Source organism: Leuciscus leuciscus (genome assembly GCF_965113295.1).
Source record: "Leuciscus leuciscus genome assembly, chromosome: 19".
Taxonomy (NCBI): domain Eukaryota; kingdom Metazoa; phylum Chordata; class Actinopteri; order Cypriniformes; family Leuciscidae; genus Leuciscus; species Leuciscus leuciscus.
Genome location: NC_138743.1, coordinates 13,646,103 through 13,664,545, shown reverse-complemented (window position 1 = coordinate 13,664,545; position 18,443 = coordinate 13,646,103). Strand labels below are relative to the sequence as shown.

Genomic DNA, 18,443 nt, shown 5'->3' with positions numbered 1-18,443 from the left:
ACTTTTGCCATGACTCTGCTTGCATAAAACATTTATTTTTCAGAAATACTTAATTTTATATTTTAGAAAACTGAATAGGGGCAATAGTCTTGCAATTTTTCCATACTTATCCAGACCTGGAAATATAGCTAAAGGCTATTTTAGTTCCCCTTATTCCACAACAAATCTTTTAAAACAGAACAAGAATGAAAAATAAAAGTATCTATATAAACGTTGAGCCAAAACAAATTAATTTAAGTGAGACTGAAAACCGTCCTGCCTCTCTCATTCGCAATGTATTTGGATGCTAAACTAGGATTTATTATGGCTTTGTACTTCCAATATCCAATATTAACGTAAAATATTATCCTACACATGCGCAAAAATGTGTTTGGCTTAACACCACAGTGGGGCGGTGTTCACGCTGAACGCCACAGATTCTACTACAGACTATTTAAATTGAGCAGTGCAACTTGTTATTTTATTTTGATAATGAACAGACTACTATTGTCAAGTAAGCAATGCTAGAACTGCTTTGTGGTGTGTGTGCACGAGGAGTCTGCGTGATCTCTTGAATTGTTTCCTTATAACAGCGGAATCATTATGGTCATACAGATAAGAGTAAGACAAAATGTAAAGAGTCTACTTTTATTTGTGTACACACAATATAAACAAAACATTGTGCTTTTGTAAAATTAAACAAACAGGATGCTGCTTTCTGCCATCTCGGTTTCCTTTCCGTGAACTTGTTTTTGGAGCGAGTCACAAAAATCAGCAGAAACTTGGCATATATAATACTTGTCGCACATTTTTTTCTTTTGTTTTGTTAATCTGTAAATTTAAGTGACATTTGTTGCGCATTTACTCATTTTATATATGTAATTTTATTCTGTTTTTCTCCGTTCACAGAAGCGCTGCAGGTGCGTGATGTGACGATGAATCCTCATGTTCTGTTGTTTATGCTGCTATTTGTGCATGTAAAACTAAACCCCTGGAAAACAAATTTTTATATTTTTAATGGGTCACAGACACTTATCCATTCTGAATTTAATTCTAATTTAACAATCTTGTCAGTTAACAAGCTTCGGTTGTCGGTTTCTATGCAGGATACATACAACATATGCTATAGGTAATTCAGACTGAAAAATACAATGTATTAATACAACTACACTTACAGATGTTTCTTTGAATTTCTTTTGATTGTAATTCTACTTTTTAAAATTTAAATTACAATTCTGCATTATGTTTGCTACCTCCAGTTAAAGTCAGGAATTGATACTCTCAACTGAATTCTGATTGGTGCACATCTCTGCTTTGTACCTCTGTGTCGTCTCCCTCGTAGACCTCATTGCCATCTCTGCTGCCCTCTTCGTTGCTCTCTTCTCCCTCTTCCCCAATCCCTCCATCCTCCTCATCATCATCCTCTTCCTCCTCCTCTTCCTCCTCCTCCTCCTCATAATCCTAAGGTGGGTAAAACAGTTCATATAACAGAATCAAACATCACTGAATTTTATCAGCGGTGCAACTACAAACCTGCTCTTCTTCTTCTTCCTCTTCCTCCTCCTCCTCCGATTCATCTTCGTGGTCTCCCTCACTATCTGTGTCACTAACAATGACTATGACGTGGTGATCGGGCTCATCCGGGCTTCGATGGGTGTCAGAGGAATGAGGCAGAAGTCGATCTCCAGGCACAGACTGAGATGGTCCTGGTTCCTCATCCATCTCCTCCAAAGTAGAGTAGCTCTCCAACTCCTTCACACAGACATGCATTTGAAACACCGATTTCTATTGGTTTCCCACTTCTACTCTGTCTGAATAAAAACAGGAAGTTCTACACAAATCCTTCTGTTATTACCTGTCCAGCGTCAGGAGCCTCCTGGTTGTCACCAGGTACAACGCTTTCAGCCTCAGTGCTGTCCTCAGCCAACATCTCTTCCTACAGTGCATATTTTATGTTGTTTTATGTTGCACACAGTCTTGACTTTAAAGCAAGAAAAAAAAATGGCACCTGGTTGGTATAATATAATAAACTTAGTTATAAACCTCACCTCCACCCTATGAATGCGGACCCTCTTGCAAATGGGAGAGTCACTGGGCTCATCCTGGGACTGTGTGTCAGCAGACATGCCCTCTTGTTCCTCTTCACGGGCGCGTTTGCTCAAAGCATTACTAGGAGACGCGGTCACTACAGCAGGAGGACAAAGAGCTCATCTAGAGTGTTCCATGACAAAAGAGTTCAGCTAATCTGGTTGAGTTTATAATTGACATTACCTGCACTGGCACTACTTGTGCTAGCGGTGGCACTCCACAGCCCAGAGGATGTAGAAAGAGGCCTGTCTAACTGTGAGGTTGGGAGCATTACAGCAGTTGGAGGTTCCTGATTGGATGGTTCAGCAGGGGGTTGGGTTTGTTGTTGAGTGGGCTGAATGAACGCAGTGGCTTGGCTCTGCTGTTGGACATTCAGCAGAGGTTGAGCCAGGTTGGTCTGAACATTAGGGCTGGTGGACCGCACAGAACCGCTGGCACTGCCATAGACAGTCATATGCTCTAGCGGGCTCTCAGATGACTGCATGGCTGCAAGGTAAAGGAAACAGTGTTAACTAAAACTATAAAAATATTTGTTCTTAATGTAAATAAAGCAGAAATAAAATAAAAATATTAAATTAAAAACTTAAAACTATTATTACTAAAACTAAAATAAAAATAATAGCAGAAAAATAAAAGCACAAAATGACACATTGAAAACAGGGGAAAAAAAATAGAATTTAACATCAATAAAAACTATAATTTGTATTTAAACAGTCATTATTTAAACAAATCAGTGTTATTTTAGTATCATTGACATACTATTATAATTTTTAGTTAAACTAAAAATCTAAATCTGAAATATTAAGTTAAAGTTAAATAATTTGTGCATCGCAATTTATTTTAAATGTCTATATAGTTTTCATTTAGTTTGAGTTATTTTAAACTTAAACTAAATAAAAACTAGCTGAAATAAAACAAAAATCTATTTTTTTATATTCATTTCAGTTTGTGTTTAACTTCGTAAAATATCATAAACGGTAACAAACCTAATCCAAAACAGGCTAACACTTACGCTCTTGGCTCTCCACCTGCGTGGTAGGCATGACTGTGGCAGTGGGTGTAGGAGTGGGCACTGGGGCAGGAGTGATCATAGGTTTGATGCTGGCCCTTGGGGTGGATTTGTTTCCTGGGATGGCTGGAGGCTTGCTGGGGGTTGCCGCCAGTGGTGTGGGCTTTATGTTAGCAGTTGGAGGCTCTGAAGTGCTTGCACTATCAAAGGGACATAAAGAGGATGTAGAGTGGCTTGGCTGGAACCATTTTTGAAAATATGACAGCGATTATGAATAAATTGTGCGGGTTAATGTGTAGTGCCCCCTAAAATACTGTACCTTCCTCTTTCTGCCACTGGTGTGGACTTGAGAGAGATCTGTCGCTGTTCTGTTGTCCTTTGAGGTTCCTGAGTCTGCAGACAGAGGAAAAACTAGATAAACACTTTAACATGTAAACTTATTCAGCTATTGGTTCGCAATTGCACAAACTTGTGTTGTTACCTTGCTGGAGCCCTGTTCTGGTTGTTCGTCTCTCTGTTCTCCGTGTCTTTCCTGCTGCTCACGGAGGTCTCGCAGCTCCCTTTCCTGTCTGTTCAGACGCCCCTCGTACTGAGACTTTAGTGCACTCACTCGTACTTCCAATTCCTCTTTTTGTTGCTTCAGCTCCTCATTTTCTTTCTGAAGCTGACCCTTTACACCTGGAAGTAGAGGACCATTTTTATTTTTATTTTTTATAAATAAATACATTTAAATTCAGTGTCAAACTACCTGGAACAATTTAAAACAGAAAATTACTCTTTTAAAACAAGGTAAATTCTTACCACTAAGCTGGCTGATCTTCTGCTTGGCCATTACTATGGCCTTCTTGGTCCTCTCCTCCTTGTCAGTCAGTTGCTGTTTGAGTCGCTCCTCCTGAGAAGATTTCTCTTGAAGCTCCTGTCTAAGACGCATTAACTCCCCCTGAAGGCGAGAGGCCTGTTCCTGTGCACTGCGTGCCTCTGCTTCCCGCTCACCTACAGTCTTGCAAAGGGCAACAGAAATCTCACACTATGAGCATCATATTTTCAAAAAGGTACCTAATCATTTCAGTCTGATCTTAAAAGGTTTTTCAAAGAGACCGATGACGGACATAGGAGCCACACTATATTTCACATGAGAGATAAACTACAAAACAGAGAGGGGTTCAGAGAAAGGGTGGAAAAAGGTAATAAATATGAATTACTAAAATAAATAAAAGTATTCAAATTAAATATTTAAATAAATAATATAAAACCAGTGTAAACAGAGAGGGGGTCAGAGAAAGGGTGGGAAATGGTAATAAATATGAATCACTAAAAAAATAAATAGTTTCGTTTATAAAATGTAGTTTTATATTATTTTATATTAAACAAATAGAAAGTAATATAATAAAGTAATACTTACTCTATTGAGATTCTCCAGATGGCCTTCCAGTTCTCTTGTCCTGTTCTCTGATTGGTTGAGGGACTCTTTTAGGCCCTGAAGTTCTTGAGCTGATGCCTGTTGTGCCTCCTGATCCTGGGCTGGTGCAGATGCAGCAGCGGCTACCAACTGCACAAAACCAATTTAATCATATCTCTACTCCAAACACATATTTTCACTTTGTTAAGTCATAAACCCTGTCTCACCTTGTCATATTCAACCTTGAGCTCCTCATACTGGGTTTTATACCGTCGACCAATCTTTTTAACTTGTGTGATGGTTTTAAGTTTCTCCTGGATGTCCAAATTTTTGGAATCCTGGTCTTTCTTCAGGTTATCCCTCTCCACCATCACCTTCCCCAGGTTTTCCCTTAGGTTCTGAACCTGAGATTGCAGCATAGTCACAGAGCTACCACTCCTGCAAAGACCAAAAAAATGTGACAGGCATAAAATACAGCAAGACAAGAATAAAAAGTCATTTTTTAAACCTGTGAAATTTAGCTCTAACCTGGCAGCCTCAGATTTGAACCGGCTAGTCTCCTCAACAAGCTGCTGGATGCGTTTGAGATGTGCTTCCCTCTCAGAGTGCATGCGCTTGTACTCCTCTGGGTCAGTGTCTTTCTGCTGGCTTACCAGGTGCTAAACACCACAAGAAAGTATAATCAGGACCCAATAATTTTCAATGACAAATGCATAGTTTTTAATACATAGAAAAATTTGTACCTGAGTGCGAGCTTTCCAGCGTTTGATGTCTTCTTCCAGAAGCTTCTTTTCTGCCTGTAGCATACCACTCTTCTCACTGAGCTCTGCATTCGACTCCTGCATAGGCAAGATATCCGACTCCAGTTTACGCACCTGTAAACCATTATGAAATCAACATAATTTATATCAATTGCAATGTTACATTTACACATATAATTGTTGGTTATGCGTTTTAATAAGGGTGCCTTGCCTTGGCTTGAGTATCCTGCAGCTCCTGCTCCAGTTTCTCTTTCTCCTCCCTCAGCATCTTATTAGTCTCCATTAGCACATTCATGGTCTCAGTCTTCTTCATCAGCTCATCATGCTGGGACAGAGTCTTTGCAGTCACCTTTAGACAAATTAACATAGGCTGAGTAACAGTCACAGGCAAAAGGAAAAAATGGGATCTGGTAACCAAGGCAGATAACTAGTATAATTGATCAGGAATAAAATAGAAAGCATCTTGGTTCTCCAAGCCAACCTGCATCCTCTCTCTCTCTGCACTTAGACTCTCCTGAACATCCTTCAGCTCTCTCTCCAGATGCTCCACTCTCAGCCGGTGCCTCAGACTCTCCCCCTGGACCACCTCAAACCGAGACTCTGCGATCTCCTTCTCCCGTCGCACAAACCTGCAAACCAATTGAGAAAAAGAGACTGCCATGAATGAGAAAGCAAGAGAAATAATATTATATATAATATATGTAATATATAATAATAATAAAAAAAATCATATTTTCTTCTCATTTCTACTTTACTCCATCTAATCTATTTTTAACATTTTCTCTGCACAATCAACATTCCAAGGCAAAATGGCAAAATGTATTTGGCTAGTCATTTTTGTTTATTCGCTAGACTTTTGGAATAGATATTTCTCATTTTAAACAGTAAAAAAAAATATTTTCTAAACTTATACTTAGCCTTAATCACTGGTCAGTAAAATGTAAATTTACTAGCCAATGGCTAACGACAGACATTTAGCCACCTGGGGCAAAATTTGGTCACATATGAGAGTGATTTACTCGCATTGAAGAGGCTTGACAATAAAATTACTGAAATTCCTTGGATAGGTCAAAAGACAGACATTCACCTGAGTATTTCCAGGAGCTGATCCTGAGACTTGCCCTCCTCAGTCAGAGAGACATTGAGTGGACTCTCATTGGCAGCTCGCTGCAGCTGACTGGCCATCTGTCCACTCAGAGTCTGTATCTGCTCATGGAGGAGTGTGTTCTGCCTCTGCAGATCTTCACAGCGAGACTCTAACTTACACTGCTCCTCCTGATGTGGAGAGAGAAATAAAATGAGTAAATGCTATTAATACTTCTATGACAGGCTTTTTTGCCATTCCTTTACCTTGAGAATCTTTTCTTGCTCTTCCCAGGAGACACGAGCCTCCAGCAGCTGTGCGCTGGTGCTCTGAACTTTCTCCTCCAGCTGCTGTCTGACAAGAGTCACCTGCAGAGCCTGAGCTTTGGCAGCCTGCAGTGCTTCCACGTCGGCCGCATGCAACAACATCTCCCTCTCATATTTATCCTGCGCCTCAGCTGCCATCTTAGCCTGCTGTTGACTGTCCAGGATGGCCTGCTGCTCCTGCGCAGCCGCAACAGAAGCTCTCTCCAGGACACTCTTGTGTTCTGCCTGCAGGCTGCTCAGAGACTTCCTCAACTCGCTCAGCTGGGATAAAGGATTAAGACAAATCAAATTCAGCCTCTAAACACACAATATCATTCACTTAGAACATTGAAGATGAACACAGAATGCAAAACAAATACCCATTCATCAACTTGGCCCACCAGGAAAATGACACTGAACTACAGTAGTCAACATTTGAAGTGGATCAAAACCTTTTCAAAACCTTTTGATCCACTTCAAATGTTGACTACTGTACATCAGGGGATTTTAATCTTTTGGATGCCACGAAAATCCAAATATGATCATCATGTGAGGGACTGCCATCCTAAAATTTTAAAAGGCAGCTATATGTATTTATTTTACATTTTCCTACTCACTATAGTACTGTTAGATGTATTATGCTAATTTTTTTAATCAAATTTGTATTTATTTATAAACTTGTTTTTACTAAACTTTTCTATGGACCCCCTAGCACTTCCTTGCAGGCCCCCAGACCGCAGTTTGAAAACACCTGAACTGCATCATAATTAAATAAATCATGACCGATTTGGTGCAAGATCCCTTGAATAACATACTGTAAGTGGACTGGGTTAGAAGAAAAAAAAAGTAGCTTAAGGCTTTTTAAATCAGAAAGGTTAAGGACCTAGTGAGCAGATAGTAGTAGAGGTGGAAATTAATTACCTCTTGTTCCACAGCAACAACAGCTTTGCTTTTCTCTTCCTGCAAGCTCTGTTTCACCTTGTCCATTTCCATAAGTTTCTGCTCCAGCTGTTTATACTGCTCCTGAGCCACCTCCATCTGGGTTTCCACAGATGAACGCACCTGCTCAGTTACCTAAAAGAGGAAAGACAAAGAGGACAAATGTACAAAATAAACAACAACAAAAAAAAAAAAAAAAAAAAAATCAAAGTTTATTCATTATATATCATTTACATATGCAATCATATATAATGAATCCAATCATTTCTTAAAATGTCCCATGGCCAGTTTCTTGTTGTCTTTATTTTTATGGGAGTTAAAGTGTGTTACAGTAGACTGTAGAGCATAGTGATTTGTAACATTTCACACCCACCTGTTTCTCTTTATCCAGGGACTCCTCCAGGCTAAGGCTAATGGCTTTGTACTGCTCCATACTGGCAGTAGTGTTCTTCAGTTGCTCTGCAAGCTCTTCTACCTTGTTCTCAGCCTGCTTCAGCTGGGCACGCAGAGCCTCCATGTCCCCCTCACTGCCCTGCAGGCCTGGAGAGGGGAGGGGTACTTTAGAAGGTGTCTTTTTTTTTCCAACAACACTGCTCTGTTTTTCATAGCCTAATGGAATGTTAGGTAAACTAAGCAAACATTAAATGTAAGAAGTGCTCTGATACCATGTTAATCATGAGCACAGTCTCTCACCTGTATGTACTGTAGGGGAAACCAGCCGGGTCTCCCCACTACTGATCTGAAGCCTCAGGTTGTTAAGCTCAAGTTGGGCAGAACTAAACTGTTCTCTTGTCCTGTGGTGCTGGGCTGTTTGTGTTTCCAGCTTCTTCTTAGCATCCATCAGCTGCATCTGTAATGCGGAAGAATGTCAAAGACAAGCAAATGAGCCAAGATATCAATCATGAGGAAATAAGAGAGAAGAGAGAGTGAAAGAGATGTTTCCCTCACGTCTTGATTGCGTGCCAGCAGGTGCTTCTGTTCCACCTCATTCTCAAGTCTTTTCTGGAGCTGAGCAATCTCTCGCTCCTGCTTCTCAATCTGAGCAGTCAGCCGCTGTCTGGTCTCAGTCTCAGAGCGCTCTAGAGTTGCCTGCAAAAATAATTCATAGATGCAACAAGTTCTCAAAACATCCTTTGTAAGACCCAAATGGTCTAATACCACAGTTTGAGATGATTCATAAAAGCACTTGTCACCTGTATTGATTTGAGGTTGGTCAGCAGCATGTTCTGACCGAGCTGTTGGGCCTGGAAGATCTCTTTCTCCTGGGTCAGTCTGATCTCCACCATCTTCAGCATGTCTCTCTCTTTACGCAGGTTCGCTGCTTCAGACTGAAACAGAGACACAGACGATTGATTCACTTTAGACTGAACTAACAGTCGTCAGAGAAACCTGCGATTGAGTGTGCAACAACATACCTCAGCAATGGTGAGTTTCTCGGTTGCTGCTCGCCGGTCCTGGGTGAGGGTGTGTATGGTCTTTTCGCTCAGCTGAATTGCTGCAGCCTGTTTCTGAGTCTTCTCATTCAGAGAGGCAATCTCCTTACGGTATCCCTCCACATTATCCTGGAGCATCTCATACCTGACACACACACCACAAAGACAAATCAAGGATTCTACATTTTTGTGTGTGGGGTGGGTGAGGGGACATGAGGACCAAAGGACTGTATGACTTGATACCGTTTGGAGGTGAACTCCAGCTGTGTGGAAATCTTGGTGTTTTCAGAGCGAAGTTCAGTTACTTGATCCTGCAGTTTCTCACTTTGCTCAATCAGAGCCTTTTCAGAATCATTTTTTTCCTTCTTATAGGCCACAAAGATTTCCTGAAGCTGATCAAACACACAAAACATATGATTAAACAATTTTTGTCAAAATGAAAAAAATGTCTTAAAGAAAGACTAAATGTAAAAACAATACAGATAATAAATTAACTTTTTTTTCCAGCAAGATGCAATAAAAAAAAAGTGACATTAAAAGACATCTATGTTTCAAAAATATTCTTTTTTACTTAATACTCAAATAACCTACCTGTTTCAGTGCAGCCTTGGCCTCTACTGACTCAGTGGATTCTATCGCCGTGGCAACCAGTCCTGTAGGGGTGCCTGCAGTAGGTGTGACGGCTGGAGAACGGCGGGGAGTGGAGGTTAGAATAAGCTCCTCAGCAACAGCACCTGTCACAGTAAAAGTATATTTAATCATTGTGAAACTTTCACATTAAGGCATCTTGCACTCTCTCAAATATTCACAAATTTTTTTTATGATTACGTTGGCGATATATGCAACATTGTGTTGCTTTTCATTTGCCCATATCAATAAACTAAAAAAAGTTACCCTGTGGAAAGGTGACTCCAGTGGCCTGGGTCAGAAGCATGCGGAACATGTCCCTCTGTCGTGCGACGGCTTCAACCTTCTGCAGGTCCTGAGCTCTCTTTTCCTTCAGCTGCTCCAATTCACGTTGAAGATCTTCGAGATATTTCTCCACTTCACTGCGTCTGAACACACACTCATAATTATGCTTTCTCCATCGATATTTAATCAGATTTTTCGGTTGACAGATTCACTTCCATCACACAAACTTACTTCATGGTGTCTACCTCCAACTCATCCTTCTCTTTTGTCTCACTGAGGTCTCTGAGTGCCACTAGGAGTCGCTGGTTCTGCTGTTGTAGCTCTTCAATGCCACGGAAGGTGACCAGGTGCTGAGAAATCACCTCCGAAGTGCTGCTTACATCCGCTGAACACATCTCATCCTCCTCACGCATCACATGGTTACCACGTGCTTCCTCCAGCTCTATGAGGAGGACCCGCACCTGAGATAGAGATGTGATAACAACAGGATTTAGATTATTTGGGTAACACTTTATAATATTGTCTCATTTATTATTATTAGTTAATGCATTTACTAACACTAACAAAAGTTAATAATTTCTGTAAGAATAAATTGTTCATTTTTAATGTTAGTTAATAAATGTAATATTCATGTTAGTTCATGGTGCATTAATTAATGTTAACAACTTAACAGATAAATGTTTTTATCTTAATGTATTAGTAAATGTTGAAATTATCATTAGAGGGATAGTTCACACAAAAATGAAATATTTGTCATTTACTCACCCTTATGTCGTTCCAAACCGGCGAAGTCTTTTATTCATCTTCGGAACACAAATTAATATTTTTTGATGAAGTCTGAGAGCTTTCTGTCCCTCCATTGACAGATACACAACTGACACAGACACTTCAAAAAGTTAAAGGGATAGTTCACTTTGAAATTAATTTTTGGTATGTTTTAGCTTACCTCAAGGGCATCCAAGATGTAGGTGTCTTTTTTTCCGCAGTAGTTTCAATTTTGATATTTTTAGGTCAAACCGTTCTTGTCTGTCAGTCATATAATGCAGGTCTATGGTCACGGTCTCAAAGAGCAAACACAGAGTCCAAATTAAAACAATTCCCCGTCGTCCAAATTAAACAATTCCCCATCGTAAGTACACATTGATGGCCTAAGACACGAAACGAGCGGTTTGTGTGAGAAAACGAACAGTATTTATATCGTTTTTACCTCTTATACGCAGACATGTCCGAGTGATCTGATCTGACGTGTGCGCAGACTTGTGCATAGATATATACACACTAGATGTCGCCTTGTCTACGGCAGTTCATTGGAACGAATGTCTTTAAGGCGACATCTAGTGTATATATCTATGCACCAGTCTGCGTACACGTCAGATCAGATCACTTGGACATGGCTGCGTATAAGAGGTAAAAACTATATAAATACTGTTCGTTTTCTCACACAAACAGCTCGTTTCGTGTCTTAGGCCATCAATGTGTACTTACGATGGGGAATTGTTTAATTTGGACGACGGGGAATTGTTTTAATTTGGACTCTGTGTTTGCTCTTTGAGACAGTGACCATCGACCTGCATTATATGACTGACAGACAAGAACGGTTTGACCTAAAAATATCAAAATTGAAACTACTGCGGAAAAAAAGACACCTACATCTTGGATGCCCTTGAGGTAAGCTAAAACATACCAAAAATTTATTTCAAAGTGAACTATCCCTTTAATAAAAAGATCGTAAAATGAATCCAAATGAGTTGAGCGGTTTAGTCAAAGTTTTCTGATGAGACTCGATCACTTAATATGATGAACATATTGAATTTAGGCTTTTACTCACATATAAACATTGATCAGCAAACATAAACAGAAGCTCAACCGAACCTGCTTGATGCACTAGAACAAACCTCTTACGGAAACTCAAACGTGCGGTGTAACACAAGAGAATGAACCTTGCTTGAGCTTCTGTTTACCACTGATGTGTGAGCTGATAAATGTTTATATGTGAATAAAAGCCTAAATTCAATCGGTTCATCATATAAAGACAGTCTATTCAGAAAATTTGGACTAAACCGCACAATTCATATTGGTCAGTTTTACGTTCTCTCTATGAACTTTTTGAAGAGTCAAAAGTGTCAGTTGCATAGCTGTCAATGTAGGGACAGAAAGCTCTCAGACTTCAACAAAAAGATCTTTGTTTGTGTTTTGAAGATGATCAAAAGTCTTACGGGTTTGGAACAACATGAGTAGTGAACTAACCCTTTAAGGTTAATAAATGCTGTAGAATAATTGTTCATTGTTAGTTCACGTTAAATAATGTAGTTAACAAATGAAACCTTGGGTTATCATTTCTCTCGCATAAGGTATTGATGTCTGAGCTGTGCCATTAGACTTTACCTGTTGAGCCATGTCAGCCAGCTGCACCTCAAACCTCTGGTTATCTCTCTCCAACACAGATGCACGTTTGTTGCCTTCATCTGCTTCTTTCTGCAGGCGGTGGACCTCCTGAAAGATTCAAGAATAGTCATAGATTTGGTTTCGTAAGTGCAAAGCAATCATTATGCAGCAAGTATTCGCAGTGTGACATGCAGTAACTAACTCCGTTCTCACCGTGACAGCTTGCTCTAGTTTAGAAGAGAGACTGGAAACAGACTTTTGCATGCGCTCGTACTCCTCTCTCTGTCTTTTCAAGATGGGTGCCTTAGATTCCATCTCCTGCACAATATCATCCAGGTACTTGTGCAGTCGTTTGTTCTCTAGTTTCTCCCGTTGTAATTGTTCTTGAGTCTCTACATATGCTGTATATATCTACATAAAAATAGGAGAACGTATATTAACATTTAAAAACGCTAATAACTTCTGAATATGAACTTTGCTTTGGCACCACAAAAATCAGAATGTAGGTCAGCACCTCTGTGAGTTTCATGCCTGGTTTGATTTTAGCAACTGCAGCTGCAGTGGGGGACATCGTTGTCACATGCTCCTCTGAAAGAATTGAAGCAGTTCCTGGAATAGCAAAAATAAAATAAATAAATAAAATACACAAATGTACATGCTAGAGAAGATGGAATGAGATTAGCTAAAGACAAAAATGAAGGAAAACCTGATTTCTGAAAACTTAATTTCTTTGCTTTCAAACATTTAACCATTGAGCTTTTATGGAGACCTTAATGGTTCACTTTGTTGACAGCAGATTTATAAACGATTCTCATTACGAATTTGCAAAGATGGTTGGCACATGTTGTGTTCCCAAATGCACATTATTAGCGACTCAAACACACAGCACTTGCAGAGTAGTGGCAAAAAAATAATAAATAAATAATTAACAGTGCTGAAAATGAACAGAAACATACAGAGTGTCAGACTATACATTTATAAAATGACATAACAGTTGCGATTTGATGATCGAACCAAACCATATCACATTCTCGAACCATGCAGTGTCAATTTATAAAGTTACTAGCACCTGGCAAGTAACATTGTTTCAACGGCAATTGTTACTCTCATTTGGGGCTTTGAAACCTGGCTATGCTAAGGGTGTCCCGCAGATTGCACCACAACTTCGTGCAGCTCTGTCAGGAGCAATCCGTGCATGAAAAATTGATTAGAAATTGTAACATTCTGCAGTTTATTAAGTATGTAAGTTTTCAATCATCATACAGTAACCAGCCTACTCTCCCCACCCAAACCATTTTTTCTCAGATTTATGCAATTCACGTAGTTCATTCTTTTCTGGTTGAAAATATGAAAATCCTTATGAATATGAAAGAAATACAGTGGTGATGCTAACCTCTGTGTTTGGTGTCTGACAGCAGCTCATTTGCATTTTCCAACTCTTTCTCCTGGCTGCTTATTTTCTCATTCAGTTCAGCAATTTCCTTATCCTTACGACCCTCCAGCTCTGCCATCTTTACTTCCAGAGCTTTGTGCGCTATTCAGAGTAGACAGGACATTATAATGGGCATTTGAAGACACAAAAGAATAACATTCGCCATAAAAAAAGATGACTTCCATTCAAAAGTTTGGGGTCAATAGGATTTTTGAAAGAAATCTCTTATGCTCACCAAGGCTGCATTTCTTTGATCAAAATGCAATTAAAACAGTAATATTGTGAAATATTATTGCAATATATAATAACTGTTTTCTGTTTATATATAATTTATTCCTGAAAAAGCTGAATTTTCAGCAGCCATTATTCAGTCTTTGTCACATGATCCTTCAGAAAACATTATAATTGTTTGCTCTGATTTGGTGCTCAAGAAACATTTCTTACTACCGGTATTATCCATGTTGAAAACAGTTGTGCTGCTTAATATTTTTGTGAAAACAGTGATGCATTTTTTTTTTTAAGGATGTTTGATAAATACATTTTAAAAAAGAACAGCTTTTATTTGAAACAAATCAATTTAATGCATCCTTGGTGAATAGAAGTACTAATTTCTTTCAAAATCAAAAAATCGTACAGACTCCAAACAGCACGGTATTTCACAATTCCTGGATCTACAAAAAAAGACAGGTGTGTAGGCCTGTTGATTATGAGTTTACTGGTCAGAAAACTGAAAATGTCACATGCATGTTGACAACCATTAGGACCCTTAAATTCGCTTACCCTCTCCGGCCTCTTTAAGCAGCTTGTGAAGTTCCTCAACAGCTCTGCTGAGCTCCTCACCCTTGGCCTCGGCATCAGATGCGGCTCCCTGTGAATCATCAACAGAACTCCAACAGTAATTCTTAGCAATATCATTAAGAATTATATTTGATTTTAAAATGATAAAACATGCTATTCCGATTCAGGCATTCTTTTCATCATACACTTAAATTCTTCAAGCAATTAAAACTTACCTTATACAAATTTGAGAGCTTAATATTGGCATTGAGTTCATTACTGAACTTCTCCTCCAAACTGGCTTGCTGTTCTTTTGCCTAAAAGTACAACATGCCCAATAGATTATGAAGAACTCTAAAACCCCATTCAGCTGATAACTACAGCGATGGATAACATTGTCTAACCTCTCTCATCTTGGTGATCATCTCCTCTGCTTGTCTTTGAAGGTTCTCGTTGGATGCCTTCAGACTGGTCACCTGATCTTTTAGGTGGGTGATCTACACATGCATGCAAAGATTAGCGCACAGACTAAAAACTTTAACACATCTCAAAGCATATCCGACAAGATGACTTAAAATACATAAAAACTATATATAAAAGGGCTTATACAGTACCTCATCCTCCTTGTTATTAAGGTTGCATTGGAGCTCCAGTATCTCATTGCCTCTCTGCCGGGAAAGAGACAGCAGCTCTTCAGTTTTAGACTTAAGCTCGGTGTTCAGCCAGGTTACTTGACCCTGGAGTAGATCTTTCTCCTGCTCCATTCGCTTCTCTTTATACTGGAAGACAAACAGCATATAAAAAATCATGGTATAAAAATATAAGCTTGTTCTAAAGAAGACAACGCTGTTTGAATTCAGACAAATATAGTTGTAAAAACAGTGAATTACAAATGCACTAGCTAGTGTGATCAGGGTTTCTGCAGGGTTTGGTCAGTCAAATTTAAGACTTTTTAAGACCTTTTTATGACCATTATGATTGAAATTTATGACCTACACGAATTACGAAAAATCATTAAAATTCCTTTCAAAAGTTTTTTTTTTTAATTGACTTTCATTGAAAGTAACAAGATGTATTATTTAAATGCCTAAAGACAGCTCCAACGCCTTCTTACCCAGTGTGCAATATGCTTGATACTGATTATTTGCAACAGGCTTGAGCCAACTACTAAACACACCATCTTTGAGCCATGGCTCGTTAAATGTACACTTTCCCATTGTGATAGACCGGGAGATTTCAGTTAGGGCTGGGCAATATGGCCAAAAACAATTATCACGATAATTGTTTTATATTAGTCAATATCGATAATTATCACGATAAATGTCAAATCTTTATTTCTTTCAAGTTTAAAGGCAGACTGTTACTTCTAAGTGAAAGTTGTAGAAACCAGAGCTTTAATTGTGGTTTTAAACTAACTTTACTCTTTATTGTCAGAAAATATAATGACAAACACTTGCTAAAACAGGTGAACATTTCACAAATCTGAGGTAGGACATTCAAACATTTGTTATTTGTCCTTAACAAAATAAATATCTTTATTGGGAAAATAATTACTTAGTTTCTGCATGTGCTAATAGGGGCCAAGTCTTGAAACAGGTTTGTGTTGCCTAACTTTGATGGCACATATCTTCAGGAAATGTATGAAAAACAGTAGCCTAAATACATTATTAAATACTATAAATATTCCATTAGTCCTTTAGTACATTATCAGCACTAATAATCTAATAAAATTCAATATGTATATCCCACATGGTGCAGTTAATATTACTAGGCTAACGTTACAGTAAATCCATGATAAATGATGGGAGATTGTAGACGGAAAAGCCTTCAGACTGTATCGTTGTGCAGAGTTTCTCCTGTTGGTCAGCGCTGTTTAATCTGCCTTTAAACTGGTTTAAATCACTGAGACAGTGTGTTCTTCGCTGAATTCAAGCACTTCTCACTGGATCTTATGACCGAGACCGATCAGAGTAAACGCATCAGTTCTATTGAGCTCGCGCTGCGCTGCCGTTTGGACTTGGAGCCGAGCGGGTAAATGGTTCGTGTGGCGCGCGTTTCAAATGAGCGTTCCGCTTTTGGCGCATTTAACCTGTGCATTTAACATTATGCCGCCAGCGCATTTTCAGGCCAGGGGGAAAAAGCAATGGTAGAACCAACGAATGAACGAGCATATCAATTTAAGACGTGGCTAAATGAAATTTATGACCTTGTATGGAAAATCCGGACGTTTTTATGACTTTTTATGGCCTAAAATTCTGATGATTAAATTTAAGACGTTTTATGACTTTTTATGACTCCGCGGAAACCCTGTGTGATAAATCTTCAAAATGTTCAATATTGGTGCAGAAACTGATCCAGGTATTAGATCAATGCATTCCTATAAAAACAGTTAGATTTTTTTCAATCTTACCTTGATTGAGACCTCAGAGGCTTCGGACCCATCTAGTTTTAGTTGAAGCTGCATCCTCTCTGCATTGACTTCCACCAATCTATCATTAAGACGTTTCAGGTCCTCTAAAAAAAAGAAAAAAAGAAGAAAATTAGTGTATTATATAATACTGTTCAAAAAGGACACATTCATTTGTTCAAAAGTGACCATACAGAATTTTTTTTCATACATACATTTCTGTTTCAAATAAATGCAGGTCTTCTGAACTTCTATTCAAAGAATTCTGAAAACATGTATTCCATGAAAACACAACTGTTTTCAACACTGATAGAAATAAGATTTTTTTCTTGCGCTCCAAATCAGCATATTAGAATTTCTGATGGATCATGTGACATTACAGATGGGATTAATGACTGATGAAAACTAATAAATTATACTTAAATTATTGAAATAATATTTCACAAATAATGTTGTTTTACTGTATTTTTTCTTCAAATAAATACAGCCATGGTGAACATAAGATACTTGTTTCAAAAAACATTTTTTTTAAATCTGACCACAACATTTTGGTATGTAAACAAGTTGTCAAGGCCAAACATGAACCTTCTGCTTAACCTATGAAAAATAATTTTTTAAATGTTCATTAAAGAATGCTTATTAAATACCGCTTTGTTGCTCCATCTCCTGGGATCTTCTTTCCAATGTCCGCACAAGCTCTCGTTTTTCCGCCTCAAGCTCATTTTTGGCTTTAGAAAGTTCATTCTGCCAAAGAAAACACAATTTCATTATTCTTCAACATCCCAAAATGCAAGAAAAGACAGACTTCTCTCTGTTACACAATATTTCGTTACCTGTTGTGATTCTAATTTCGTGTATGAAGAAGCTTGCTCCTTATTATTCTCTTGTAAGGATTTCAGCTCTTCTTCTGTAAAAGACGTGTACAAATACAAAATTAAGTCTGATATTATTTACCAAAGAAGAGGCATTTGATTACCACCTACTTACCAAGTTTGCAATAGTCTTGTTGCAGTATCCGATGCTCTTGGGTCTGGGACACAAACTGAGACTGACTCTCAGCGAACTTCTTCTCGATGTCAAAATATTGTTGTTCTATATGAAACAATAACAAAACAGAAGGAATCAACACCCATAACGTTACAAACATACCGTCGCAGGTAATAAATGTAGACAGAACCCATTTCCTGAAAGACTTACATCTATTTAACAAGTTTAATATATGTTCACAACATAAAATTGTTCTGCAAACATGTCCAAGTGGGAAAAACAAAGTTTAAATAAAGATTAACGTTATAACTAAGACCCAGGCCACGTTCGTGGCTATGAATTGTTCACATCTATTAAAACAACTTCGCCTTACCACTATCGACACGATATTGCTCCTGTTGTGCCTTCAGACAATCAACTTCACCTTGCTGGTCAGAAATGTACTTCTCTAATTTAGTCAATACAGTTTTTTGGAGTTTCGATATCTCCGACCGCTCCAATATTTGCTGCAACACAGCCGCCATTTTTCGTTCCAATGACTCCTCC

The 18,443-nt window shown here is 38.6% G+C and overlaps 1 protein-coding gene across 3 annotated transcripts in view; it reads right to left on the bottom strand.

Annotated features, from left to right (window-relative positions):
- Positions 1–18,443, bottom strand: part of tprb (translocated promoter region b, nuclear basket protein) — a 22,931-nt gene extending 4,488 nt beyond the window's left edge. For 2 of the 3 annotated variants that reach the window (XM_082147368.1, XM_082147369.1), the window contains exons 1-40: positions 18,271–18,443; positions 17,898–18,002; positions 17,744–17,817; positions 17,558–17,654; positions 16,914–17,017; positions 15,118–15,282; positions 14,908–15,000; positions 14,740–14,820; positions 14,507–14,594; positions 13,688–13,828; positions 12,809–12,903; positions 12,508–12,705; positions 12,295–12,402; positions 10,141–10,370; positions 9,892–10,052; positions 9,589–9,731; positions 9,241–9,389; positions 8,980–9,142; positions 8,758–8,892; positions 8,513–8,653; positions 8,258–8,414; positions 7,938–8,104; positions 7,547–7,699; positions 6,587–6,907; positions 6,324–6,511; positions 5,718–5,865; positions 5,448–5,585; positions 5,219–5,350; positions 5,004–5,134; positions 4,703–4,913; positions 4,479–4,625; positions 3,878–4,076; positions 3,558–3,754; positions 3,396–3,469; positions 3,080–3,276; positions 2,251–2,553; positions 2,028–2,164; positions 1,835–1,915; positions 1,513–1,731; positions 1,300–1,440 (exon numbers count right to left, since the gene is read on the bottom strand). In XM_082147368.1, the coding sequence (XP_082003494.1) occupies positions 1,300–1,440; positions 1,513–1,731; positions 1,835–1,915; positions 2,028–2,164; positions 2,251–2,553; positions 3,080–3,276; positions 3,396–3,469; positions 3,558–3,754; positions 3,878–4,076; positions 4,479–4,625; positions 4,703–4,913; positions 5,004–5,134; positions 5,219–5,350; positions 5,448–5,585; positions 5,718–5,865; positions 6,324–6,511; positions 6,587–6,907; positions 7,547–7,699; positions 7,938–8,104; positions 8,258–8,414; positions 8,513–8,653; positions 8,758–8,892; positions 8,980–9,142; positions 9,241–9,389; positions 9,589–9,731; positions 9,892–10,052; positions 10,141–10,370; positions 12,295–12,402; positions 12,508–12,705; positions 12,809–12,903; positions 13,688–13,828; positions 14,507–14,594; positions 14,740–14,820; positions 14,908–15,000; positions 15,118–15,282; positions 16,914–17,017; positions 17,558–17,654; positions 17,744–17,817; positions 17,898–18,002; positions 18,271–18,421 (6,063 nt within the window). In that variant the 5' untranslated portion in view covers positions 18,422–18,443. Of the gene's footprint in view, positions 1–613; positions 971–1,299; positions 1,441–1,512; positions 1,732–1,834; positions 1,916–2,027; positions 2,165–2,250; positions 2,554–3,079; positions 3,277–3,395; positions 3,470–3,557; positions 3,755–3,877; positions 4,077–4,478; positions 4,626–4,702; positions 4,914–5,003; positions 5,135–5,218; positions 5,351–5,447; positions 5,586–5,717; positions 5,866–6,323; positions 6,512–6,586; positions 6,908–7,546; positions 7,700–7,937; positions 8,105–8,257; positions 8,415–8,512; positions 8,654–8,757; positions 8,893–8,979; positions 9,143–9,240; positions 9,390–9,588; positions 9,732–9,891; positions 10,053–10,140; positions 10,371–12,294; positions 12,403–12,507; positions 12,706–12,808; positions 12,904–13,687; positions 13,829–14,506; positions 14,595–14,739; positions 14,821–14,907; positions 15,001–15,117; positions 15,283–16,913; positions 17,018–17,557; positions 17,655–17,743; positions 17,818–17,897; positions 18,003–18,270 lie in introns of those variants that run through there. The other variant, XM_082147370.1, reaches the window with a different exon arrangement.